This window comes from Rhamphochromis sp. 'chilingali' (assembly GCF_963969265.1).
Source record: "Rhamphochromis sp. 'chilingali' genome assembly, chromosome: 22".
In the NCBI taxonomy this organism is placed as follows: domain Eukaryota; kingdom Metazoa; phylum Chordata; class Actinopteri; order Cichliformes; family Cichlidae; genus Rhamphochromis; species Rhamphochromis sp. 'chilingali'.
The window spans coordinates 26,307,457-26,328,269 of NC_137950.1; the positions used below are offsets into that span (position 1 = coordinate 26,307,457).

Sequence of the window (20,813 nt, forward strand, 5' to 3'; positions counted from 1 at the left end):
TCAGGGGTGGACACTCCAGGCCTCAAGGGCCGGTGTCCCTGCAGGTTTAAGATGTGTCCTTGAACCAACACAGCAGATTTAAATGGCTAAATTAGCTCCTCAACATGTCCTGAAGTTCTCCAGAGGCCTGGTAACGAACTAATCATGTGATTCAGGTGTGTTGACCCAAGGTGAGATATAAAACCTGCAGGACACCGGCCCTCGAGGCCTGGAATTGCCCACCTCTGGGCTAGCTGCACCTATACGGGAAAATCCAGCTGTTAGCCGTAATGTTCTGTGTTGTAAAGCTATTTAAAAGTAAGAAGAGTGTGTAGAGTCTTTGAGCCAGGTGACAGGTGGTTCACGGACCCACAGAAACGGATTTTTCCTCCTCTGGCAGAGGATCAGTGCTATTTTATGCAATAAAATAATCTTTCTCTACTCAAGCATATCAAGACAGTTCACAACATAACATCCCCCTACATGCACACCACACCAGAAATATAACCAAGTTTCTTACCGAAGCAGGATCGGGAATCCCATCAGACCCCATGCAGGGAAAGTAGGTCGATGTGTGCGAAGGGGGGGCGGACTCTCCGAGGAAAAGTTACTACAATTTTGGGGACCTTATGTGTTTTTTTTCTCCCATCATCTCACTGAGCGGATTACTTCATATTAGAAGTGAGGAGAAGCAAAGCCCAAATGTAAGTGAAGGAGATTGTAACATGGAGATTTTTTTCCCTTGCGGAAATGCTAATGGATGTTAGGGTTTCCAATCGTCTTCGGTAAGAAACTGCTGTTTTTGGTGTGACACGCATGTTGTAAACTGTTTGATTGTTTTTGGAAAAGCGCAAATATTTTATTGCGTAAAATAGCACTGATCGCATTTTGGCGACATCTGCTTTGCTCGCTGATTGCACTTCTCGGTGTACCCGCTGTGTTGACATTTCTGCATACATGTCAGGGCCACTGTCGAAAACCACGTGTATATGAGTCCTCAGCTCATCAGGGTGCCATAGGATAATTGCCATTTCTATCAAATGATGTCACTTCCTCTCCTTTCTAACACATTGCCATGTCCACATCAGTATAGATATACAGCATGATAACATTCAGGAACGTTAGATGAGCAGGTCTTATATTTCACTTGAAAGTTTATCTCTGTTAGACGGATACATCGACATGTTTGACTATCTTTAAGAGGACATTAAATATCTTTAATAGACATCTTACCTTTCAGTTTAAGAATCACAACTAATGCCTGATTTAGATGTTAAATTCACACCATAGTATGACATCCACCTTCCCAGAATTATAACTACATGTAACAGAGATGCAGACCTGACCTGTGAAAAGCAGATTTGGCATCAATATGCAGTGTATCCACAGTAAATTGATTAGCACTAAGATAATAACTTTATCACAAAGTAATTGGGCCTAAGTCCATCTAGCTTGTTCATAAGTTAATGCAATAGCTAGTATTCTGCCAGTGTAGACATATGCTGCTTTCTCTTTTCATAGTTCTGACAATATGCATATGAACTGAGTGTCAGTTAAGGCCTTTTCTCTGTATGTCAGTGAAAGTAATGTGACCGACGTGTTCAGCTCACTTTCACAGCTCTGTGACGCAGATCCACTGCAAGTATAAATGCAAACACTGAAGTCACCCACTATGGGAAAGATTGTATGCACCGCTATAAATTGACCAAACCATACCTTGACCTGAAACTAATTCTCTCACCTTAAAACCAACTCCTTACCATTAACTGGGTGTCTGAAGGGGTGTGAAAAATAGTTTTTTTATTTGTTTCTTTGGTTTCCTGTGACCAATGATACAGCTTTTTCCTATGACCCACTCATTTTTGAATGGTGAAGACTGCAACCTACAATTTACACATTTTTTTTTTTTTAAATCAAATCAAATCTGCACAATCTGTACATTACATTAGTATCTCCCTAAAGTTGCCATCTTTTGAAACATCTCTTCTTTTCTACCTCAAAACCTGTCCTTCCAATCCACTTCGAAATTGGCACTTGTACTACCAGGGTCTGAGGAAGTACAGTATTAGCTTGGGATCCTTTGGATTAGTGGGTCCTAAAAGCTATTACCAGGACTCTCTCGTAATAGCTTTTCTTTATTACGAGAGACCATCGTCTATGTCAGAGATAGCCAAACATACATGCCTGCATCTGTATGCATGTGTACCTCTCTCCCTATCTCTGAGAAGACAGTCACAGATATGAATCTATTGAAAGTTTTAACGTAAGCAGTCATAATGCTTAAATGTCAGTTTAAGCACAGCAACTAAAGTCTGAGTTATAGTACTATGTTAAATCTAGGCCATAGTCTAACATCCACCTTCCCAGAAGTCTAATGGCATGTTGCAGAAATCCATACTTTAACAACTATAAAAGGTCTGCAATAACTTTCATGTGTAAAGAACTAAACAATGAAGTTTTCCACTTTGCCAGGGATTGCACAGTGTGCTTTAAATTAAGTGTAAGTGTCAAACCAAAACCTTACCCTGAACCTCATTCTAACTCTAACCTGAACAACAAGTTCATTAAACAGGTGTCTGAAGGGGTGTGAAAAATATTTTATTTTTTCTCTTTGGTTTCCTGTGACAAATGATATTAGTCACTCACTCATGTTGAGAAAGCTGCAACCTAGAGTTTGCAAGTCCTCCACAGTCATGTTTTGAACAGGCACAGCTATTTAAATAGTGTCTCCCCTTTTTCAAATATGCAAAATTCTTATCAATTCCCATCCCTAGTCCTGGGGATATCCTCCCAGATCTGGACCAGGGCATCACTGAGCTTCTGATGAGACTGAGACACAACCTGGCAGTGTAGAATGGACCAAAACACAATGGTGCTCTGTTGATTTAGGTCAGGCTTGTGGGGTCCAGTCAGTGTTATCAATTCTTTAATCCTCCAGGAACTGCCTATTTGCCATATGAGGCTGGGCATTGTCATGCATCAGGAATGTTGCTTCTCCAGACCCTTTGACGTCTGTCATATGTGCTCAGGGTGAACTTGCTCTCATCTGCGAAAAGCACAGGTCGCCAGTGGTGGGCCTGCCAATTCTGGTATTCTATGGCAAAATCCAGTCTGGCAACACAGTGCCGGGAAGTGAGCACAGGGCCCTCTAGAGGACGTTAAGTCCTCAGGCCACCCTCATGAAGTCTGTTTCTGATTGTTTGGTCAGAACCATTCACGTTAGTGTCCTGCTTTGTAGTTATGGTAGTGCTCATCCTGTTCGTCCTTGCACAAAGGAGCAGATACTGGTCCTTCTGATGGTTAAGGGTTTTCTACGGCCCTGTCCAGCCCTCGTAGAGTAGCTGCTTATCTCCTGGAATCTCCTTCAGGAAATCTTCTGCCAGTGGCACATATTGATGTTGGACTACCTGTGTAATCTCTGCAGGGGCCAGGTATCATCTCGTTATACCAGTAGTGACACTGCCCCTAGCCAAAAGCAAAACTAGTGAAAAAAGATACATTTTTTTCTTGCCCAAGGATACTTGCCATGCAGACGAGGAGCCAGGGATCAAACCACTAACCTGATCAGTAGGTGACCTGCTCTACCTCCTGAGCTGCAGCCACAATGATGAAGTTAAGGCCTTGAGTTTGACTCCACCATCTGGCTGGGACCTTTCTGCATGTTCTCCCTCTGCTTGCATGGGTTCTCTCTGGGTACTCCGGCTTCCTCCCACAGTAAAACGATATGCAACCAGGGTGTACCCTCCTGTCCTTTGATAGCCAGGCTAGACTCCAGAAACACGAGAGAATGGATGTTTGTGCAGTGTGTAATGCTGAATTCACTATGACCCCAGCTGTACAAGTGCCAAGTTTGAAGTGGTTTGGATGGACAGTTTTTCAGATAGCTAAAGTACAGTGTTTCAAAAACAGGGCATCTATAAGGAGACACTAAGGAGACCTACAGGTTGTGCACATTTAATTTGATTAATGAGATGTGCAGAACATGCTGATTATAGGTTGCAACTTTCTCCATTCAACATGAGTGGTTCGAAGAAGGAAACTGCATCATTTATCACAGGAAACCAAAGGCACAAATAAAAGACAATATTTTTTTCACACCCCTTCAGACACCTGGTTAATAGTAAACACTTGGTTTTAAGGTGAGAAAATAGTTTCTCCTACTGCGGCATGTTTTCTTTTATGCTCATAACATCCTTCGTGTTCAGGGGGCAGCAGAAGTGAAGAGGAGAAGGAAATATTCCAGCTGTGTGTCACACATCTTCCAAGTGTTATGGTATAGTCGTATTATGGAAAGCATCTTTTAAGCTCCTTCCCCTGCTGCAAAAGAAGTGCAGTAAAAGCCTTGCTTAATTATAAACAATCTCAAGTCTATTTCTTCTTTTATGTCCAGAAACTTCCAGTGGTCTTTTAAAAGAAAGGGCATCTCATAATAAATGCAGTCCCAGTAAAAACACAGTCATGATATCACCAGTTTAATGTAATGTATAAATACAGTATGTGCAGATTTCCAACCAGCTGGATACTCATTTTCCTATTAATGACATATAAACAAAGGATAATATATTATCTCCTCTTTTAAATATGTGATTACTGAACATTTGTAACTCTTATTTAGATTACAGGTCAAAAACACATACAAAAATGTTAATAATATATATTTTTTGGAAAAAAAAAATTTCAATGATAACATAACTAAAGCAGACAAATTCTGTCTTTGACTTTAGTTAGGCAAAAGGAATTGAAATTCTCAATCAAGAATCTCTTATGCCAGAATGTCCTGAGCCACGATAGGCAAACGTTCTCATAAAGAGGAAGCAACAGATATCAAGTTGGAGTACTTCATTTTTTGGACAGTTAAATATATGTTGTATAGTGTAGCCCAGGGGCAACCCCAGGCCTCGAGGGCCAGTGTCCTGCAGGTTTTAGATGTGTCCAACACAGCTGATTTCAATGACTAAATTACCTCTTCAACATATCTTGAAGTTCTCCAGAGGCCTGGTAATGAACTAATCATTTCATTTAGGTGTGTTGATCAGGGTGATACCTAAAACCTGCAGGACACCGGCCCTTGAGGCCTGGAGTTGCCCGCCCTTGAGGCCTGGAGTTGCCCACCCCTGGTGTAGCCTGAAGTTAGATTTGCCTGGATAAAGAGTCTGTTGTAACATATAAACTGATTTTTCACAGTGGTTCTCCAGTGGAGTCAGGGTGTGCCAAAGGATACACACAGTATTTTTCTATTATCCATAAAATTGTGGAGTGTCAATGAAAACTGAGCACAGATGGGAATCAATAGAACCAGCTGTTTTTGTCCATTACTATCTAAACCTAGATTGTAATGGATAGTAATGCACCTTGTAGGTGGTCCCTGTGTCTGTGTGTGTGTAGGTGTGTCTGAATTAAAGGTCTGCTTAGATGTTCAAAAGTTTTGAACCATTGGAATCAAATTCTATACTCAATATAGAACATTTGCACACATAGCAGTTAAGGACACTGTTTTTTATATTTAAAGTCATGTGTTTTTCCAGTTTCTAGAACTATATATATGTATATATTCTTTACACTCTTTTTGCTCTATTTTGGTCTCCACCACTCCACCAAATTTTTTCTCAAACTCAATTGCAATAGATCAAACTATCACAAAGCAGCATCCTGATAGAAACACCACAGAGAAAAGCAATTTTTAAGTCTTAAAGAGTTTAGAGTTTGTTGGGGGAAAAAAAAAATTCACATAAAAACAGCATATTGATTTAAGTAATCTAAAAAATTAAATGAATAAGATTTTATTGTATTTCCATTAATGTTTGTTGGGTATCTGAGGATTCCCATGAGCCAGTCACGGGTGTGCAGAAGAATCAAGAACAGATCCGCAGCACTATCTTCACTCTCCGAGTGGTTCATACGTGCTGTCCAGAATATCCACGGCTGAATATCCATGATCTCGTCCTTTCATGTGGTTTTGTCCACTCATTTCTGCAGTCTCATCTCATCACCACAGAGTTAAGTTTTCAAGATTAGCAAACCCTGGATTCTCTCGAAGTTTCCAGTAAGTCCCGTTTGTCAACCACACGTCCCGTCCAGAGGAATCTTTGGATCTCCTGATGATGTAAAATAACCATAAAGAATAATAATTTGCACACCGGCATTTCTACAGTTCATGAATTTGCATGTTGTTGATGGCAGAAATTTTAAATGTTTAAATAATGTTACTGAAGTTACAAAGTTACCATATAAAGCTGCAAGAACTGAATGGACTGTAAGTATTTTTACTGAATGATTTATCAGAGGTGTGGACTCGAGTCACATGACTTGGACTCGAGTCATTAATTTTATGACTTTAGACTTGACTTGAAAAAATGTTCTAAGACTGTGACTTAACTTGGACTTTTACACCAGTGACCTGGGACTTGAACCGGTTTACTTGAAAAGACTTGATATTTCACCCCAAATCTAAAATTTAACACACATATTATATAGAAAGTGTGCACCATTAATTCAATTCATTCATTCATTTATTCCAACCACACTCCGTACGTATGTGTGCATGAGCTGTAGCACAGCAAATCAAATTAACCAGATTTTTTTTTAAGAAGAAAACAAACGCTCAAAAATGCTGCAAGGAGTTATTATTTTCAGGTACATAAACTATGAAGTAGTCAACAAAAAAACGAAATGCAATATGCAAAACATGCAAGCAGAGAATCACAGACAGCGATGGAACAACTTCCAACTTTGTCCGACAGTTGAAGTTGCATAAAGAACGGTAGGTGGTGCTTCTCTTTTGCTACGATGAGATAGCTGACTTCATCTAACTTCGTGATGTCAACTAACTTTAATGTGTATGATATTTTTGTCATGCTATTTTAAAGCCGGTCCTACAAGCGCATCCAAGAATAACATGCAACTTATCTCAGAATTGTCGGTGAAAATTATTCTTGGAGCTAAGTTTATTTGAGCTGCATTTTATAGAGGTGCAATTTCACAATTTGTGTATATTTTCTAAGTTCACTATTTCGTCATGTGTTGAGAAAAACAGATTTAAAAATCACATGGTCTAATATTTACATGTAGCATAACTGCGACATTTTTTTTTTCGTTTTTTTTTTTTTTTTTTTTTAAAGACTCGAAAGGACTTGAAATTCAAAGTTTCAGACTTGTGACTTTACTCGGACTTTTACACCAGTGACTTGAGACTTGACTCTGACTTGCCTGACATTACTTGAGACTTGAGGATAAAGACTTGAGACTTACTTGAGACTTGCAAAACAATGACTTGGTCCCACCTCTGTGATTTATCCATGTACTAAAGCAAATTTCAGTCTATGGAGCTGCCTGCTTTTTCCTCTAAAAGCAGTTGTTTTTAAATGTGGCACACAAATAACCAGAACTGTACAATTACTTCAAATATACAGACACAAAGATATAACCAAATATCAAGGTTGGAAGACTACAATTAAGATAAATGGAAATTATCAATGAACCTGGATTTTAAAGGGAATTGACTTACTTGAAAAAACGAGGAACATGCTCTTCACCCCTTTTGCCGAGCTCTTTTCTCCGCTCTCTCTGCATTTCTTCAATCTCGTCCTTCTTTTTGTCAGCTTCATCCACCCTTCCATCCTCCAGCATTCTGCAAGAAGGTGACATCAAGCTTACACCATATTTACTCCGTGTTTCTGGATGATTTTAGCTTGTGCTACACTATAGTCTGTACAGTATTGCAGAGGAGTGCTGACTTTTACATACAAAGCCATTCTTACCTGGCTCCTTCTACGTAGTTGTGAAAACAACCATTATGGCCTTTACAGCCATTGCTCTCTTTCCCCTGAATGCACAGAAGGACTTTAAAGTGCTAGGGGAGTTTTCTGTTTGCCATGTGACAACAGCTACACATCCTTGATCTGAATCTCCTCTTCATCCACATCCCAAAGATGCTCTGTTGGAGTGGGATCTGGTGACTGTGAAGGCCACTTGAGGCCATTTGAACTCACTTTCATGTTAAAGAAACCAGTTTTAAATTGTTGTGAGCTTTGTGACCTGGTGTGTTATTCAGCAGGAAGCAGCCATCAGAAGATGGGTACAGTGTGGTCATAAAGGGATGGACATGGGCAGGAACAATACTTGTTTAGGCTGTGGTGTTTAAATGATGGTCAGCAGGCCTAAAGTGTGTCAGGAAAATATCCCCCACACCAGCAGCAGCTTGAACTGTTGATGTAAGACAGGATGGATCTATACCACAGGTGTGGAACTCCAGGCCTCGAGGGCCGGTGTCCTGCAAGTTTTAGATGTGTCCTTCATCCAACACAGCTGATTTAAATGGCTAAATTACTTCCTCAACATGTGTTGAAGTTCTCCAGAGGCCTGGTAATGAACTAATCATGTGATTCAGGTATGTTGACCCAGGGTGAGATCTAAAACCTGCAGGACACCGGCCCTTGAGGCCTGGAGTTGCCCAACCCTGATCTATACCGTTCTGCCAAATTTGAACCTGAACATCTCAATGTTACGGCAGAAAATGAGACTCATCAGATCAGGAAACTTTTCCCAATCTACTGTTGTCCAATTCTGGGGAGTCTGTGTGATCTGTTTCCTGTTCTTAGCTGAGAGGAGGGGCACCCAGTGTAGTTTTCTGTTGCTGTAGACCAGGGGTGTCGAATTCCAGGCTTCGAGGGCCAGTGTCCTGCAGGTTTTAGATATCACCCTGGGTCAACGCACCTGAATCAAATGATTAGTTCATTACCAGGCTTCTGGGGAACTTCAAGACATGTTGAGGAGGCAATTTGGCCATTTAAATCAGCTGTGTTGGATCAAGAACACATCTAAAACTTGCAGGACACCGGCCCTCGAGGCCTGAAGTTCGACACCTGTGGTGTAGACCATCTGCTTCAAGATTAAACATGTTATGATTTCAGAGATGCACTTCTGCCTACCTTGGTTGTAACAATTTGTATAATACTCTCTGTGACTAGGAGTCAGTTTCTGAACCCAGTGTCACAGAGTTGTTCTTAAATACCCAGTGCTTAAATCACATTTCTTCCCCATTCTGATGCTGGGTTTGAACTTCAGCTGGTCGTCTTGACTATAACTGCATGCCTAAATGCCCCGAGTTGCTCCCATGTGATTGGCTTTTTAGATATTTATTTCTGTTAAGGAGCAGTTGAACAGGTATGCCTAATAAAGTGGGCAGTACATGGATCTATCTACTTGTAGATAGATAATATTCCAGAGCATTGTAATGGACCACAGCTGTGTTCAAATCCCATCTAGTATTGTTTTGGTTTTCCCTTTTTATTTTTTGCATTGGAAAGATTTCTGACCTTTGGTCTGGGCGCAGGCGCGTATCTGTAGGAGGCAGAAGAGGCTTCAAGTCTGAAGGGAGTTCATTCAACTCCATGGCAAAGCTGGAGAAACCATAATACAGCAGGTAATCCTTTGGCTGTTGATCTGTGGGGTGATAGAAGCCTCTTAGGTGAACTGAGGCACAAACGTGACACTTGGCTTTATCCTGATTAGCTATTTTGGTAGAAAGAGTACCTAATCATCTCACTTAACCTCCATTTAAACTTCTAAAGAGACGTTTTTGCACCCACCACGTGACTCAGACTAAAAAGAAATGATGGTCAAAACTAAACAGACAACATTTAAGGAAGCATGTCTTAGTTATTTAGGACTCACTTGGCTTCCAGATGCATTTTGGAGTCGGCAGAGTGTCACAGAAGATGCCTTCATGCCACAGACCTCCAAACCGGTGAATGGCACTCCCACTTTGGTCCAACACCACACCCTGAACCTCATTCTTATTCGTTTCTGAACCCCAATAACGAGACTGCGGCAGAAGAAAAACCTGTTAATCTCGCATCTAAAGAGTGTAAGACACGAGCGCTGAGTGGTCCCTCACCTTGACAAAAGTAATCTTGCATGTGCAGATGTTACTTTTGAGGTTTTTGATGATGACCTCTCCATAATGCTCCAGATAGCGCTGCTGGCTGAAGACGTTATGGATGCAAGTCGCTACTTTGTTCCACTCATAGTGGTCAGCATACCTGAGGAAAACCCACAAATGCAGAATATTTGGTCATCACTGACACAGATGGTCAATTTTAAATAAAAAAAAGATGGCAAATAATTCTGATTGCAGCTTTTCAAAAGTGAGGATTCATACTTTTATTTGGGTTTTTTAAGGTTTTGAACATGTGTAATTTAAAAAAAAAAATCAGTTTCCAGCAGCGACACTGAGTTTAGACACAGCACAGGAGTCCACAGTATCCAGACTGTGGCGAAACAATTCACGGGTATGACCAAGTGTTTTATTCTTTTTCGTTTAAGAAGTTTTTCTCATGGCAATGTAAAGCTTAACTACCATCCTAAGGTGTGGCCCTGAGGGTGAACCACTGGAATTATGGCACCTCAGATGGTGTGCCAGCTCAGTGCTTTGAAATCACTTTCTTTACAAAGCCAAACCAACTGCTGTTCACTGAATACTCTACTCATTCGATTTTCTGGCTATATTATTGCCCCTAAAATGGAATTTTAGTTGGAAAGCTACCTTTCTGACACAGTGGGAAAGACGCAGATGTGCTAGTGTAAATGGTCTCACAAAAAGCTGCTATGCCCCACCTGGAAGTGGGTAGCATCCAGGGCCCGTATCCCTAAAGATTCTGAGAATCCTCTCAGAGAGCTCCTAACTTAACCTAAAAATTCCTTGCCAGGAGTTTTAGCTTAGAAGTGATTCCAGAACATTTTCAGTGAACTCTGAGCAAGGAATGGATGGAAAATCCTATCTTAGTGAGGAGGTGTGGTTGACCCCGTTGCTAGGTATGAGTCATCATTTCAAAAGCCGTGATTGGTTGATCCTACAAGTTTGATGGAAATGAGCTTTTGGTGATAATGAGCAAAGGATATACCCTCAAATCAATAAACATAATTATACACTCTAATCTTATGCTGACTGTAATTGTAAATAATATTTCACATTCAAGAAAATATCTGGAAAATGAATAGTAAGCTGTAGGGGTTATAGCCTAACATTAGAATCTAAAATATGTGAAAACTTAAACTCATTACACCCTGTTCAAATAATGATTCGTGTCTTATTTGCTCATATTAATATCCTAGCTGACATATTTTGTACTTTCACTCCCATATGGACCCTGTTGAAAACAAGATGGCCTATCTCAAGGGGCTGTCCTTAATGAAGTAGAAATCACAACGTTACAAGTCCAGTGTGGTCTTAACGAGGGTAACACGGCTCAGCTTTTAGCAATGTCTGTGATTGCAGACCCAAGTCATCACTGCTGCATTGTTGCATTTTCCCGGATGCCAAATACCTCAGGGTTGTGATTACTTTCGTCTCCGGTGTAATAGTGTTGTGGCGTCGAGTTGGTGAAGTAATTGCATCTCTAAGGAGATCCACCACAAACATGATTCCTGCACGATCCAATCTGTAGCGTCTCAATAATTCCCTGTCATCCAGTGTTTGCAGGACATCTCTCCTGCCTCTTCTGTTGGCCATTTTGTGCAGCTGCTTAGGGGAACTCCTAAGCCACTAAAAGTCCTCTTCCCTGCTCTTAGCAGATCTCGCCTTAGGAGCCCTTTTAAGCGTTAGGAATCTTGAGGAATAGCTTTTATATTAACTGGGATTGTCGTGTCACTTTTAGGGGAAATTCTAAGAAAACGTCATGACTCTGAGAATTTTCTTAGAATTTGGCCGCTAGGAGCCACTTTTTGCACAAAGATTCTTTAGGGATACGGGCCCAGATGTCTAAGTCACACCACACCACCCACACTTCCCATGTGTGGGACTAATAAAGGTTATCTTATCTTATCTTTGTATTTTATATCAGGAGCTTCTCATTGCATCTCATTTTAGCTAAACATTTAAATCTACCAACAAAATTTTCAAATATCAACAATCGCTGGTTGGGTTCTTTTATAATATGTCAGCCAGAGAGGAAAAATTGAAAATAAAGCCAGATCGTTTACCTCGGCAGAGTCACGTTTACCATTCCTGTTGGCAGGATCTCCAGCGACTTTCCCCAGAATTTATTTTTCCATCGCTGGTCTGTTCAGATGTAAGAAAGTATTGGTGACACTATACAATATACTCACATCCTTCCTAAAAGCATAATTAAGTCAGAAGACAGAAACAGCTAGTTACAACAGATAAAGAGAGTGTGCTGGTTTGATAAAAGAAGTTGTTCACCTTGCCAGAAGGAGAAGTTCTCTGAGTCAGCATGGCAGGCAGAGATGGGAGGATGGTGGCAGACCTGGGCAAGTACAGAGACTTCATCACAAAATTATGTCTTAACTATTTCATCCTCAACAATGAAACAAAGTTCCCAAGTTAAAAAAGCAGGAAACATTGTGTCCATTTAATACATCTTCCTCATTAAACCAACAGATTTACCTGCAGCAATTTTACCTGTATGCACTACAAAACCAAATCCTATTCCACCGACACTTTGCCACCAACCAGTCTAGAGCCGGTTCCATGCATTCAATCCAAAAAACTAGAAAATTGACAGCCCAGACTAAAGACTCTACCCCGATCCTCTTACCATTGAAATTACCTAGATTTCTAATTCAGATTAGGATTGCTAATTAACACTGTCTGTTGAATATGTGGTTCTTAAAAAGCACCAAGGCAGAACTAATGCCGCACCAGCACTAGTGTTAGTATCAGCCTTTCATTTGCTGCACTTCATGGTATGGTTCATGCTCTAAGAAAGCGTTTCCCAAACGGTGTGACCTGAGGCAAGTTGAGGTATGCGGTGGGATTTTGTATCAACCGTACGATGCATAACAAATTTATTCGATTTTACAAAGATATTTAAAGAGATATTTCAGAGATCTGTCAAAAACCTGTTCAAAAGTAAAAAATTATTATTGATAGGCTTAGACAAACTGCATGCATTTTTTATACCCAAATATAAGCTGGAACACTGGAGTTCTCTAAATTAAAAAGAATAATCATTAGCTCTATGATTATCTATTATTAATTAATTAGATTATCCTTCCTAATTCATCTTTTCCTACTTTTCTATATCTGTTCAGCTGTATAAATATCCCTTCTAGGTAACTGAGTGTTTTCCACGTATAAAGATAACCATGATACACCTGATTAAGATACCTGCTCACTGATGAGGCGGAAACCTCGGTCCTCTCTGATACACTCGTAGGTCTCCCCCAGAATCGGGTTAACGGGCTTGTAGCGGTTCCTGAACGTCGCAGTGGAGTAGCCAGAGATAGCGAAGGCAGCAATGTAAACCTAAACGAGATAAAACACAAAACATAAAAGGTCGCTTTGTTTATTCCCATGTAAAATAATTTTATTTAGTTATTGCTTTCTATGCTATATTTTCTTTCTCTTGCGATTTTAAATATTTCCCCTTTAAGGTCATCTCCTTGTGCATCTCTGGATCACTTCAAAGGCCCCTGTAAGTTCTAACCACCTGCACTTGTCCACCTGGAGTGCATGCTGGATCTGCCCCACTCTGTCAAAATTTTATTTTGGGTAACTGACAGAAAGTTCGATTTGATGAGTAGAGTAAGTGATATACAAAGCTTGTGTTAATGTGGAAAATACCAGTTCATAGCGAAGTGAGAGTTTTAACTTAGGTCACAGTGTGAGAAAGCTGAGGGCTGTTTTTTTATAGGCTGATATGTAGGCAGAGGTCTTTTTGCAAACAGAACAGCCGCCTCTTGCTGGCCATCACAAAGAATGCAGTTTTAAGGCACTTCCTTTAATCTTTTACTACACACATTGAGCTGGACGTATATCTTATGGTATGTTAACTCGTTTTAAGTGTGGACAGACTTACCATCCTCTGGTAGGGGTCTGATGTGTTGTTGGCAGTATCCAGCAGCTCACTGTACTCCAGCTCTTCACACAGCCTCTGCAGCAGGTTAATGGGCTCATTGAGAACAGCTGGCATGGACACTCGAGCCAAGTCTTTACCTGTGAAGAAACAAAACAGAGGGCTCTGAAAACTGCCACGAAGACTCTTTTCTTGCATATTATCAATTCGAGTACTGAGTAAGTCTGGATTCCTGGTTCTTACCTATGTTGTTATAGAGTATGGCCACGAGCCCCACGTGGCTATTGTCAGGACAGTGAACAGGCAGTTTTGTTCGACGTCCAGTGCTCTTGGGAACAACACTGTTGGGAGTCCTGGAAATGCTGGCACGGTACTTCCGGGTAGCTGATGCTGCAATGTTGATTAAAGAAAATAATATTATTATTATCAAGAATAAAAGTACGGCTGGATGTTTCTATTCAGGCAATAACAAGAATAAGAGTCTGCATCAGTGCCAGTGGTTTTCAGGTTGTACATAGTGTGAATTGTTGTTTTAGTTAGTACAATATTCACATCAAAGAGTAGATACAGAAAGAAGAGTAGGTAGAACTATTCAGCAATACTATTCAAGTACATTAAAGCTATTTTTTTTTAGGATATAAAAAAAACCCACTGACTTTTTATACACTTTAAACCCTGGTCACTGATACTGGTGTACCCACTGTGTCCTTCCTCCGGCTCAGAATTGGTGGTGCTTCCGTCACTTAGTCCGGATTCATCAGACACCTCAGAGGAGCTGCCCCACAGGATGTCATCACTGGCATCAAAATATTCTGCAGCAGAGTCTGCCACTGAAGGAGGTCCTTGGGATGAATGCCTCACTGCCTCAGGCTGGCACCAGGGGAAGAAAAAAAAAGGAATGAACAAAGAAAATCAGCCACCAAGTATAAAAAACCAAACAGGATAAAGTGGGACAGAGAGTCCAGATGACAAATCTAACCTGAGCTAATGTGTTAGACTGGTGCATGTTGTTAGCGTCCCAGACTGCCTGCAGCTTCTGCCTCTCCTGGGACAGAGTCTCATGCACCGACTTCAGAGAGTTGAGCACTAAAGGAGCATTAAACAACAGTTTCTGTTGAACAGGAAGGTATCTGTGGCATTTACATATTTTGCAATAAAGCGATTCCCAGGATAAATGTGCTCAAATTAACTTTTGTCTACCGGTAGATGACATATTTGTGTTTATATGTTTCTCTGACCTCGTTGAGACATAGCGTAGATGTCCTGTTGGATTTTCTTCCCTTCGGGCGAATTGACCGTGGAAGGGGAGAGCTGAGAGTACACGTAGTCGGGGATACACGGGACCGATGCACCGAGGTGGGCCGAGTTGCTCAGGTGACTTGAGGACAGCTGTGAAGTGAACAGAGGAAGGACTGTGGTTGATTCCCTTGCTATCTATCTTTGTGTGAGTAGATGTCACTGTTGTGTTGTGTTATCCAGCACAGGTTTAACTAGCACTATGAAGGGAAGTCCCAATGTTTATACCAGGGAATGGGAATGCACCACCAACATACAGAGATCTTCACAAATCTTACTAGTACTGCTGAAAGTGGGAGTCCTGTTTTACTGCCCATCTCAGGTTTGTGCTTACAGAACATCTGAGAGGATCCAAATGATCTTTGGGTCTATTTGGGACATCTGTGTGTTGTATTTGCATGTCACCTTTAGGCCTCTTTGGGTTTGTGAAGACCTCTAATGTTAGGGGTTAACAGAGACTACAAAAGCACCTACAACGGAGCGGAAAGAATAGTTTAATATTGGGGAAATGTGTGCTCTTTTAGATGAGTTGGATGAGTAGACTCCCATCATTGTCTTCACCTGCTGTTGATTTCTTACACCTTTGTCTTATTTCGCTACATAAGTCTTCTTACGTAATTGTCCACATTGTGTGTATATATAGTCATTTTTCCCTCTGTATCCTTTTCCCTGTCTGATTGTCTGTGATTGTGTGGATTTCATACATTAGGTTTTTGCAGTATTCTGTAATTGTTCCTAATAAAGCTTGCTTTTTGTTTCTTTATTGAGCCTATTTATCTACATTAACATGTATTTGTACAAACTAGAATAAAATCTGGAGCTTTTGGGTGTTACACATGATGTTAGTTAGTTAAGATGATGGCTGAATTGCACCGAATTTTTATTATTGTTATTAAATACTCCTATGCTTCTGGCTAATATAAAGACATGGCTAGGAGTGTAATCTATAAAATTACAACATTCTAATCAGTGACATATTAATGTCTTAAATGTGGATGTCTGCTACCACAGTCTGTCTTACAAGCTGCTTACAAATCCATTAATTTGCCATTTTTTAGTTTGATCACTTCCTGTTGTTTGGTAAGAAAGAAAACCTACAAAGCTGTAGAATAGACAGCTGACATTACTGGAGACAGGAAAAGCAGATTTGCTGTAAACAAGTTTGTTCATACATCTTACAGTCATGCCATTGTTATGCTCTTTTTTGTGCAAAACGGTTGATTACATTGTAACCTAGAGTGGAGAGACTCTTTCTCCACCTCCAGGGCTCTAAGAAATATGTTCCAGTCAAGATTAACACAAGAAACCACTCATACATTGTGCTTATACAGCCACAGCGTGAACACCATATCTTCGGTTGCCGCTACCTGCTGCATCTTCGGTTGCCGCTACCTGCTGCATTGGTCGCTTTGAGCAACAGCGATGACATCACACAGTCACACCCATTTATGCTCACGTTATGTTACAGCACAGGTAACTGCAGTATTCTCCTGAACAATTGGAGTTCAATATCAGCGCTGGTATAGAAGGAGAGGAGGCCAAACCAGGATCAAAGAAATTGCTGAGTTTTTGGGGGGTTTTTTCAACATTTTGTCCACAAAATCTTTCCAAGCAGTTGCAACAACTCCTATATCATCTTTGAGCTTTTGTACTTTTATATCATTAAAATGTTAGCAAAAACCACGACGATCATACGCCAGATTACAAAAATCGAGAGGTGCACAAGCAGCACCTTAGTCCTCATATGTATAACTAAGGAAGTCTCAACACAGTAGAGAATATGGGTTACACTGGCAGTGCTGTTTTCCTTTTTACCCTGGAAAAAAAACATCATTCATGAAGTTATAATTCATGGTTAGGAAGTCTGCTGTAGAGTGTGACTGAAGAACATTCAAACATTTTTAAGCATGAAGTTGTCTCATGTACTAATAGTGACTCACCGATTTAGTAATCCCACGAATAGGCTTTGGATTAGATTAGAGAAAGGTCCCAAAATGTTACTGAAGAATTGGGATTTCATAAACCCAATATGCTGACTCAATGTATAAATTCAAAAACCAAGATGTACTATATGTCAAATTGAACATGAACATTTAGCAATCTTGTTGATCGTGTCCTTTTTAAGAAAGTGAAGGTTACAGACCATTCTTACCATTCCCAGGGCCTCCACTCTGGACAGTGTGCGGGAATGACCCCAGATCTTCCCTGATTTCGGCTTCTTCGGTTTCTCCAGTGACAGATTCTGCACCAAAAAAGGTTTATTTTCTCATGTGATTATTGCTGGAGACATAATGCAGTATGTACAACATGCTTGAATGATCAGCCTATATGCACCTGTATGCTGATGATCCGTTGCAGGTCTCCATTAGTAAAGGCCTGCCCCACCTCCAGTGCCTGCAGCCTCTGGATTAAGCGGTTTAGCTCAGAAAGGTCCAGATGACAACGGTTCAGCTCTGGCAGGAAATATCAAGGAAGCAAATTTTTTTAACTAATTAATCACAAAAGAGTCCTGCTGGCCACAGAGCTAATATACAGAAATAGCCGTTGCACTGCCTAAAGAATTTGCATACAAAATGTAAGATATAAAAAGTTTACAATATACTTTGATTTAAATCAAACTATCCAACAGTACATACATTATTAATGATAACTAATATTAATTTTAATGTTCCAGCTTTTTCTTTTCAACATTTGTAATAATTGAGATGTGAATGTGATTTTAATAGGTCTGACGAAACTCTGGATAATTGTATTAGGTTTCTTTCACCATTTTATCAATCAGTAATTCAATGAATTTAGTAAATAACACTTGTCTTATTGGAACAGTCGGAAAAATACCTGAACTCCAACCAACCTCAAAAGCAAATGTTAGTTAGACATTTTGCACACCTAATAAATAATCTAATAATAGTCACATAGGACACATTGGTCATTTTTAAGTCACCTACTTTAAGTCTTCTTTTCTGTAAATACTATTTGTGGGTGTTTTATATGGACACTCAATTATTATATATTATCAAAAAGAGAAAACCAAGTTGAAAAACAGAGGATGTCAGGCAATATAACCTAATGCTGAAACTTGAAGACTGTACTCAACAAACTGCCACTTTTAGAATCACCTGTTCAGTTTTGTCGTTGCAGCTAGGATTATTAGACAAATACCTTGAACACAGATGTCTGGATTGTGGCTTTGTTGCAGCCAGGCAGACACCTTCGTGTTCACGGCTGTGTTAGCTGACGGCAGCACGCCTGACACTCCAGCTGAATCTGCCATCCCCGTGGTGCTCTGATAAATTAGAGGCAAGAGAACACCGGGTTACTCTCGGTGGCCTGTAACAACTGTGGCTTTCAGTCTGACGTCACTTTCTTACTCCATTATTACCAAATCTCCATTTCTCTGAGCTTGTTCAGCCGCAGTGGGAAGGGACAAAGTGTGGAGGACGCTGCTGTGAAGATGAGCCGCCTCATTCTTCTTGTACAGGCGGTGAGCTTGTAGCTTGGTTACCCAGATGTAGAAGAGTTCATGACTCTTTGCCTTCATATGATACAGAATGTCCTCTGCATCCAAATCAATCCGATTTGATTTCTTGTTTATCGATATTACTGCGAGGCTAACATCTAGCGAGCCCTGGACTCGTCCCCTGGCCACCTGTCAAAAACAAAGTGATATGAAAGCTTGTTATTAAGATTATTTACTGACACTGAATAAATCAGACATCACATTAAAGTTGGGTTAGAGGTGGTGTGGTTTAGTTTGAAAGGTCAATCCTTGCATTGTCTGGACAAACATAAAATTTCACTTACATCTTGTTGATTTTTGGAGTAGCGTAAGATCCCTCCTTCCAAGACGAAGTACCGCTGAAAAAGAGATCATCTTTTTTGAAACTGACGGATTTTAAAGAGACCCGACGTTTGAGCAGCATTGTGAATGAGTGCACTGACTTCTCACCTTGTGCCAGCCTTTAAGTGGCCATTTCCTCCTCTTGAGAAGATATCCTTCACAGATTCCCGGGGCGGTCCTGTCTTGAGGATCGTCACCTGCTCCCTGCATTTCAACCTGAAGGTCGTCAATTACTTCCCAGTCTTTGATAATCTGTGGAAAGTATGAAGAAAAATTAAGTGTCCGATTCAACAGGAAAATTGTCGTTTCTTGCTTACAGTGTAAATAAATGGATAAAGATGAAAGGTTAAATGGATGAATGGAAATATCCTAAAGTTGTAAATTGAAGAAAATCAATCTGCAACTATTTTGATAACCGATTAACCGCTTTAATACTTTTTAAGGCAAAAATTCCAAATATATTTGAAGATTTGTGGCTTTTTTGCTGCATCTGATCATATAAACTGTTCTTTTTTGATTGTTTTTTGATTGTTTATTAGACTGATTAAGTTATGTGACTTTTTAAACATATATATAACTTCAGCAGTCTCAAAACGTCTGGGAGGATGGGGATGATCGAGAGGAAATGTGGAGTTGATGAATATTATTTATTTTCATGTTTTCATAGACCGAACTGTCTGACCTGTCTGGAGTGGCGAGATGACAGAGTGCTGCTGCTCTGAGAGTGGGCTGGCTTGTTCCAGGTGTGGGAAGTCTTCTCCAGGCCGCTTGCCAGCGATTGGCTGCGATTGAGTGAAGATCCAGACAGGTCCATCTCAGAGCGCCGACCTCAGACTCCCCTTCTTGTTGTGAGCGAGTTCTGCTGCGATCTACCAAAATCCCCCTGAAATCAAAGGAAGACCAAGGAGATGATGGTTATTCTGAGAGTACAAGTGCCTACTTCCTTATAATTATTTCCATTTTTAAGCTGTTATAAAGCAGAATTTAAAACAGAAATGAATGCCACATCTGATGAATCAATGCAGGCCCATTGTTCTTAGCCACATAAACATAAAACTGAAAAGCACATCACACATCCACAGCAGTCAAAGTCTAATCAAAAAATAACTGAAATAACCATCACAAGACTTCTTAAGTAGTGATTTCTCAAACATTTACATTTTCACTTGCCAGAGAAAATCTACTATCCTATAATATCAAAAACAAAAAACGGCACCAAACCTTTAAACCAAATCAGTGAACACTGGGCTTGGAGACACTTCCATGTACAATAAGCCTGTTTCCCATTTATTTCCGCCTGATCCAAACTGGCCTTTAAAAGGTAACACCAGCCCTTTAGCAAAGAGTTAGTGCACACTTATTTTAGCTGCAACAAAAATCTATTTTAGCCAAAGTAAGGCAGACAGCCTCTTAACTGGATGTGCATAATTATTTTTTTTATTAGTCTTCTAAATATCAGACAAAAGGTCAATTTTTTTCTCATAACCTTAATGTTCTGGGCGACAAATCTAAACAAATCTGAGAAAAATTATCATTTGAGTGTTTAAGATTCTGGCACCTCAAACACCATCAGCTGACGAAGCTCATTTGCTTAAACTCTGTTCTTAAAACATATTTAAATTCCAGTGGTTTAAAAAATATAATTGATCAACTAATCAGTGACAGGTGAAAACTGATATGTTCCTCTGATTATTAAACTTCTCATTGAGACCTGTGATATTAACTGTGTCACATATCATTCCTTCCTTTGACACCTTCCCGTTTCCTGCCTGTATGCCCGCTAGCACTATGAATAATAAAAATAAACATAATTATGAGCCTTTAAAAAGTCAGGACTTAAGTGAACAATAAGTTGGCAAACAATCCTGCATGAACAAACAAAC

General features: G+C 40.2%; 1 protein-coding gene across 1 annotated transcript; it reads right to left on the reverse strand.

The window, feature by feature from the left end:
* Window positions 1–5,965: 5,965 nt before the first annotated feature.
* Window positions 5,966–19,744, reverse strand: osbpl7 (oxysterol binding protein-like 7; the record flags this gene model as incomplete). The annotated part of the gene is made up of 21 exons (XM_080872762.1): window positions 5,966–6,074; window positions 7,484–7,606; window positions 9,294–9,420; window positions 9,652–9,802; window positions 9,875–10,019; window positions 11,959–12,037; window positions 12,179–12,242; window positions 13,106–13,243; window positions 13,797–13,933; window positions 14,037–14,183; window positions 14,495–14,663; window positions 14,773–14,879; window positions 15,032–15,182; window positions 17,030–17,053; window positions 17,242–17,331; window positions 17,424–17,542; window positions 18,252–18,375; window positions 18,472–18,738; window positions 18,894–18,947; window positions 19,039–19,182; window positions 19,613–19,744. 21 exons carry the CDS (start codon window positions 19,742–19,744, stop codon window positions 5,966–5,968), a joined length of 2,601 nt encoding a protein of 866 aa, XP_080728888.1.
* Window positions 19,745–20,813: the final 1,069 nt, after the last annotated feature.